The 8,179-nt window shown below is 37.4% G+C and overlaps 1 protein-coding gene across 2 annotated transcripts in view; it reads right to left on the reverse strand.

Annotated features, from left to right (window-relative positions):
• The window catches only part of ARHGEF3 (Rho guanine nucleotide exchange factor 3), a 112,155-nt gene that overhangs the window by 57,307 nt on the left and 46,669 nt on the right, over positions 1-8,179 (reverse strand). For both annotated transcript variants that reach the window (XM_010718488.3, XM_010718490.3), the window contains one exon: positions 600-662. In XM_010718488.3, the coding sequence (XP_010716790.1) occupies positions 600-662 (63 nt within the window). The remainder of the gene's footprint in view (positions 1-599; positions 663-8,179) is intronic.

Consider the following 8,179-nt stretch of genomic DNA (forward strand, 5'->3'; position numbering starts at 1 on the left):
AATGTTTCACTTTTACATATAGAAACAACTAAGAAATACTTAAGAGTTCAGAAACAGTAAATAAATTTTATATATGTACCTTAAAACCATGTAATTTATAAGCATATTTCCTATTGGCTTCTTCACATCTGATGTGTGATAGAAAATCATAATTGTGTTTCAGTGGGCCACTTCAAAAACGATGCACCTAGGTCACATAACTGCAGTAATATTGCATTGCACAGCTTCACAACACCAGCAGTATCCATGACTGATATAACTGAAATAAATTCTCTCACATACCACATAATAGGTCAAAAGGTCTACATTTAAGTGCTGTATTCACAATGCCCATTTGCCCTGATAGTTATTTACTAATAAGAGATTCACTGCTTCATAACAAACTGTCATTCTAACTTCTCATCTTTCTCTTTAAAAGTACCCCTACAGAAAAATGAAAAGCAGTCACACCTTTTAATTTAAATAAGCAGAACAGATTATTCATGCTGTGCATGAAAACAATACAGCTAAAAAGACAAAAGGGTTTGCTTCTGAGCACCAATAACATCCAGATTTTATTTTGTAAGGAGAGGCAAAAGGAAAAGCAAGAAATCACTCACGCTTGTATCCAGGCTGCAGATACTGATGGTATCTTCATCTTGAGTACTTTGTTTTCGTTTCTTCTGTAAAACAAAATGAAAATAAAAGCTCAGTTTTCACGAATATTACCAACCACTAACAGCCTGATCCTGAAATAGGTACACATAATAAAATCTCACACACGTATACGCAGCACTTGTACCTTCACTGGTCATTGCAATTACCACAAATGTGAATTTAAGCTATATTTTCACATGTTCAAACCCTATCAGCATAAGTAAATTAAATGTTTTCTTTTTGTGCCCACAGTGAGTTAGGGTCACTTAAATTTACACACTTTATTTAACACTTTATTTATCACGCTTTTTTTAAACTAATACACTTTTATTTCTAACTAGATTTGTGAGTAATTGTTGCATGTTGTAAATTGTACTTCAGCACTGGATATGAAACTGTCTGAAGGAAAAAATCTCTGTTGTTGAAATCCAGTATTTACATTTTTGAAAATATACATTCAGTGCTAAAGTACTCCTCTCAGACAAGCAATGCTACATAGTGATGAGACAAGGTGAAATATGCTGCAGGAATTAAATTAACATATATTAGGATTTCAACATCCATGTCCAGTGACTGGGTTCTGCTCTACATGCAGCTTTTGTTTTGAAAAGAAATGACAGCTCCTCCTTGATGCCCTTTCACAGGTTCATCACAAGACTGATCTTCATGCCCTTCAAATGAGAAGTATGAAATTTCATATAACAGAGTTCTGCATTTCTTACAGACCAGGAAGATTTAGGAAACAAGAGAAGCCACAGAATATATGGTCCTTATTTATCCAGCTGCGTTGTCTTCCGCTGTCAAGTAGAGATAAGGACTCACAATAGCTGGGATTTAGTTCCCAGTCTACAGAAGTCAAAAGTAGAGCATTAAAAAAAAAAAAACAAACCAGCACCACACAGATGTCACACTGAACTCCCACATTTTGAGACAGCCAAAGTTCAGCTACAAGTCAGGATCATCATGCAGGTAGAGGAGGCCATTTCTATCCTCTGAATCTCACAGAAGTATTAAACACATCTTAAAGTCAAGAAAGGTAATAAAATAGGAAATATAGATGCACTACATGCACACACACTATACCTGTGACTCTTCAGGCTATAGCAACTTCAAGAATATTTATTATAAATAAAGAAGTTTCTATTTCACGATGTTTAAAAACAAAAGTAGAGAGGTTAAAAGTTTTTGTATTTACCTACTAGCTTAGAGTAGATCTTTGACTTGCACTGTATTTGATTAACAATTTTGCTGTCTTTTTTGAAGAAATTTAACTTGTTTCACTTTTCTTTCTCCTGGCAATGGTGATTTTAAAATCAATGACCAGCTGTTTTGACACTGCTTTTATTACTATACTTAGAAACAGAAACTGGATTATGAGTTCCCCAACCACATTACACAGTGAAAGGTGTTTTATAAAAGTAAATCTCAGACCTCAGACTGTGTATATTCAAATCTCTTTTACACTACAGTACTTGGGTGGATATGCACAGATGGACATGATACAACTGTAATGACAGCTTGGGTTGGGATTCGTTAATCACAGGAGTATAAAAATGGTGTAAAATTAAGTAATTAAGTCTCACTCTGCAAAGTTGGAGTTAGTTACACCCAAAAGAATCAGTGCAATACAACAAAAGATGGTTAATCCATCATTCAGAGAAAAACAAAGGAATTTTGTTCTGCATCAGAAGCTATCAACCAAAAAGACATCAGAAGATGCTGCTCATCATCACTGAGATGTTTCAGTATGTGTTCCTAACACAGCACAGCCAACAAAAACCATGAAGTTGTCTTTTTTTAAAGTATATCCTATGTATGCTGTCTCCTGTAATTCCACTGTTAATGAAGGGGAACAAGAACACAAGTACACAGTTACTTTGTTAAATAACTGATTTACAGGCTCACTCTCTGGCAGCCACACAGCTCCTGTTCAACAAAGCGTGTGGCAGCTCCAATGCAGCAGAGCCTTACTGAAAAACAATGCCAACCAAGAAAGGCACAGGCACCCCAGGAAGGCTGCCAGATTAGAGGAAACACAGGGGAAAGAGCATCCCGTGGCTGTAGCAGTGAAGTTACCCAGCAGCAACTATGTAGTAAGCTTCGGACCATTGCATTTAAACAAGTATATGGGTTCAAAACATGGAGCTATAGTTCACAGAGTAGCATCTATGGAGGATAAGAGTCCAAGGCAAGGCTGCCAAAGAAAAGCACAGCATAAAACAGTCAATACATGAATACTGACTGACACCCCACAAGTTATATAAATGTCAGTTCGCTCAATAGAAACAAACTTGTATCAGCTGTGAAGTACAGACCAAGAGAGATGAAAGCAGAGCTGTAAGGAAAACAGTGACTCTGGGTGAGCCAGGACAGGTCGGTAAAGGCTGCTTGGCCTTGATCCTAAAAGATCACTTTCCCTGCTGCATTTTAGCACTTCTACTTCCCGAAAAGTAACAACCACACAAACAAAAGCAAAATTTCTTGTCTGAAAGTTTGTCCCAAGGACGCTGCTAGCCAAGTCATTTTGTACAGAAATTGACAAATAGCATCAACCACTGCTAATGCTTTAATTTTGTAAGAATTTCAAGGGTTATCACCATATAAGGTGAGGGAAAAAACAACATGGCAAAATTTATTCCAGTAATTGAGCTACCAGATACAGTTCTTTGCCCATAATAAGTGGATTAGAAGCAAAGTCTGCACTCGATATTGCTCATTAAATTAATCCCTGCTCCCTGTGAGCATCATTTACCCAAAGGAGTTACAACTACAGGCTCAGTTGCCACAGTGCAAGGCAGCTGACTTCTTTATCTCTCATGTGCCAGAAAATAAGCCCTTAAATATTACTCTCCATCATATGTTTAAGGTCATATCACTTTATCTCAATAATTTGGTGTACATTCCTTTCACAAAAGATGCTAGAAGTGTATAAGTACAGAGAAATAGCTTTATACTGAGCCCATAAGGAATCTGTGAATAAGTGCTGTACGTACTGCACACGTTTCGGGCAGAATAAAGCTTCCCTGCAAAGCTGAGGGTCACAGACAAATTAATTTATAGCCCAAAACCAGAAATCAGCTAAGTGCCATGTTAAGGAACAAGCAGAACTTCCTGATAGGACTTAAGTAAGCAGGTCCCTCAATGGGCTTGAACATGTTTCATACACTGATATATTTATTTGTCATTTGGGCAAACTAATTCTAATCACATCATATGACACAATGTTAGATTTATCATGCCAGTTTATATCATCACACAGTGCTGTATTAAGCCAAAAACAACAACATGAATCTTCACTCAGTACATCACCTATACTGGCCCATGCATAGCACAGCAGAGATGGACTGATATTCTAATTTTTTTCATTACCATGCACACAAAGTATCCCAAGTTCTTGTTCATATTGCTTACAATCATCCATGGTCATGACAGTCACCAGTTTTTATAATTTTTTTCTTAGGACAGCATGGCCTGAAGAGATATGTGCAGTAGGAAGAGGACAAATGACAAAGCTTATAAATAAATAAATATTTTAGATGAACATTTTAGTCATTGTAACACAAAAGGAGATTCTGACTAAACATTTCAACCTTTTTCTCACTGCAGTTAACAACGTGTGCCTTGGATCCAGCTTACACTGGGTATAAAACTACAAGGCAAAATATTAGTGACCTTCTATCTAATTTAACATTTCCCGCCACAGGTGGTGGGATATAACCTCACATGGCAGACTCTAGAAGTTGACTACAAGAGGCAGTAGCAGTGTTGCCTTACCCAGCTTAAAGCCAGGACGCTCATGGTACTGGAACAAGAGTAACCCCCACAAAGGATTGTTTTCCATGCTATCACATTATTATTGTACTGGCATTCAAGTTTCTAAGATGAAATAAAGGCACAGATGCTTTAAAAAGAAAATGACATGGTGCAATGTAAGGTTCTTGAAACAAGAACAAGCCTGTATAATGGGAGACCACAGATATGTCATCTGTGCAACAAGCAGCTAGACTCCTATGAATTTGTTGTTGAATACGGTCTTCCTGATAAATCTCATTCAGAGCTAACCCATTTGAATTTCACAACACTGCTAATTCATTCATTCATTCACAGTTTAAGCTTCACGAGAAATTAATTCATCACCTTTCAAGACCAGCTCTTTTTACCTCACCGCAGCCTACTGCTCACCTGCACAACAGCACCAGCTGACACCTCAGCCACAGCTGACAGCCCCAACGGCCTGGAGGCATGGAAAGTCCTCCACTGCCTTCCTTCCAGCTGAACAACACACCACACATGCCTTCTTGGGCTGTAACTTCAGAGTACTGATTTCTAACACAAAACTTTAAGGAGAAGCACTATCTACCCTACACCCCAGTATCAGTGTTTTATATTACCTTTCCAAAAGATCTTGCTTAAACTTCAAAGAGAACCAAAAATTCCTTGAAATTTTTATATATGGAAACAAGTTCTATTATATTTCCATTGCCCTCTACTGTTTTGAATATGAGACATAGCAGATTTATTTTTCATGATACAAAAACCTAAGCAAAAGCTTAATTCCTACTGACCTCATTGCCCACAGGTTTGTGGGTGCCATGTTCCACTCTGCACACACTCAGCTGGTGGGCTATATGAGCATCAGAAGCAGTAACACAACTTGTTAGTTCTTGGTATCCCAAGCAAAAAACACAACAAAAACGACAGACCCTAATTCTGTTACAGCAGAGCAGAAAACTCCTAAGACAATCACTGAACCTTGGGAAGCTAGCCTGGCAAAATAGCAGCTCCTTTTCATCTCTGTCTGAGCAAAAATTAAAGTTTTATTTCTACAGCACTGTCACAATGGAGTCAAGATTTTCCACTCCATGTAATATGAAATGAACACCAAAGTGAACAATGAAATCAAAATTACATTCAGTGTGTTTAACACAAACAACAGGAAATGGGTGTGCATGTACGGGATGCTGTAGGGACAAGGATCAGCAGAGCTTTGTTTGAGGACTGATAGTTATTCTATCTTAATTTAAACCTTCTTCCTTCCCCTTTTCAGAAGACGGGGAGAGCATCAGACAGTGGAATCTAGCAGAGAGCTGAACATGCTGAAACTTCTTCAGTGTGCCACAAAGTGAATCAAATTCAGATAAATAAATTAAATATATTTTTACTTCTTTCTCCTAGAGAATTCCTCACTACATGAGTCATCAGCAATCATAATTACATGACCTTTACTAAGCCAGAACTTCAAGACAGACTTGAAGACTGCTACAATCATTATGCTTCTAACTAACAATTACAACCAATATCCAGGGATTCTAAATTTGCCTGTGTAGAAATAAAAATTAAGAGGCATTGTGCCCCAAGTGATAAAAGAAGTCAGTGCACAAACAGTGCCCACATCTCCATCACGCTGACCTGATGAGGATGAGCTTCCTCACCTTCTAAGTTTACATTGAGAGAGTTTATTATAGACCCAGTTGTGAAATCAAGAATAAAACAAAATTAGAGTCTAACTTTACCCTTAAGTCATTGTGCTCCTGATGGCCTGAGACCTCCCCTGTCTGGGCAGCAGTGAACTCCTCTGGCTTCAGCTGAACATGAGCACAGCTGTCAGCCACTACTTCTGCTTCCAAACCTGCATCACCTGTGTGTGGCTTTTGTTCGTGGAATGAAAATCACAATGAAACTTTCTCACTTGAAAAACAGATTTGTTCTAGTGATTTTTTTTTCTTAGTTTTTCTCTTTTAAGAACTTCAAGAGTCTCAAGGAGCTTTTCATTGCAAAAAAGAACTCACTTTGCTGTTTCTGTGCACAGCACCAGAACCATATACAGCAGAAGGAAAATTTCCATAAGCTATGTCTCCATGTGACTGTTAATAACTTACATTTGCATAAATTGCAGTCATCGTTTACTGCTCTTACTCTCTTTGTTGGTCTGCCTTCCCTCAGCCTCTTGCATTCAGCATCATTATGCTGCTCTGCCATTCAAACCATAGATAGGTTCCTCTATGGCGCTGGATCCAAGCGCCTCAAGTGCTGCTTCCCAGCATCACAGATGGGAAAAAATGGCTGCACCGAAAATGGATTTTTCAGCATGGATAAAAACATCAATCTTTCACTAAAATCACATGCTGTTATTTCTACTTCTGTCTTTCACTTATATTAAACCCAAACACAAAAACACTTCAGCTCAATTTCTCAGGAAACAAGGCTCGTGTAAAATTAGCGGATATCCATGGATACTCCTGATTCTAGAATTATTTTTCTTTTAAAGTGCTTTCTTATCCAGTTTCAATCAAAATTGACAAAGGGCTGATGTTTGCAATGATTGTGGAAGATGTAGATAGCAAAGGAATCAAAATATGCACCCAACTTGAAAGTTTTCAACATGAGCTCCGTAATACACCAGGAATCTACATGACCTTACATCACTGACCGACATGCATCCTCCCTGGCATTCCACGACAACCATTACATTTATTAGATTTCTCTGCTGTATATTTTTGAGTAAGCAATGACCAAAATACGTACCCACAGCAAATATGAATATTAAATACATCCAAAAAGACTACATCAATTGTACAGTACAGCGGTTAATAATCAGCAGCCTCACTCTTGAGCTATTTAATAAACACTGAGAAATCAAATACATAACATTTATTAAAGCAAGTTTCACAAATTGAATAACTCTATTTCTCAGACGATCTTGATAAACTTTCTGAGCCTGTTGCAACTTCAATATATGTCTCATAAACACAGTTTAAGTCAGAACCACATAAAGCATTGCACATATGACCTTAAAAACATTCAGAGCAGTAAATTTGTCATAAACCATCTCCCTCGCTATTGAAAATTCTGTTGAAGGGAACATAAAACACAATATATCCAATTAAGAATTTAGTTTTAAGCTTCTGTATATTTAAACCACATTCTCTGCAGCAAACACAAGAGCATGCAGGCCACTGAACGGAGCCTTGCCTCACATTCCAGCTTCTCACTTTTATCACCTTTATTTTTAAGAACTTCAAAGTGGGTTTTATTCAACATATGCACAAATGTTTTGAAACAACTTCGCTTCTCAACTAAGAGGCTCTGCAGCCAGTGGCAGGATGATACTGATTTAGGATTAGAGCTGCAAAGTTAGATGTCTAGTTATGATGGCAATGCACTACTCTTATTTGTAACCAATAGGCCAAAATTAAAATCCCACACAAGTCATCACTAAGAATAATCAAGAATTAAATGCTAACCATTTTCTGTATTTATTATCAGTCTTGCTGCTTTCCAAGATCCAAAGTCTAAAAGCATAGATAGTTTTCCAGGTGATACTTCACACACATGCAAGCACAGTAATTATGCTCTGCAAATATACTATTACACAAGATCTGTTAACAGCTTTCACTTTGGCAATGCATAAACTTATCCATATAGTTTTAAATGTTCCCATTTGAATTCTAGCATCAGAAAAAAATCAGAAAAAATGATTGGTTTTATGCCAGCAGAGACAAATTTACATATTTATGGTTATACGGACTAATGAAAAAAAAAC

The sequence above is a fragment of the Meleagris gallopavo genome, chromosome 14 (genome assembly GCF_000146605.3).
Source record: "Meleagris gallopavo isolate NT-WF06-2002-E0010 breed Aviagen turkey brand Nicholas breeding stock chromosome 14, Turkey_5.1, whole genome shotgun sequence".
NCBI lineage: Eukaryota > Metazoa > Chordata > Aves > Galliformes > Phasianidae > Meleagris > Meleagris gallopavo.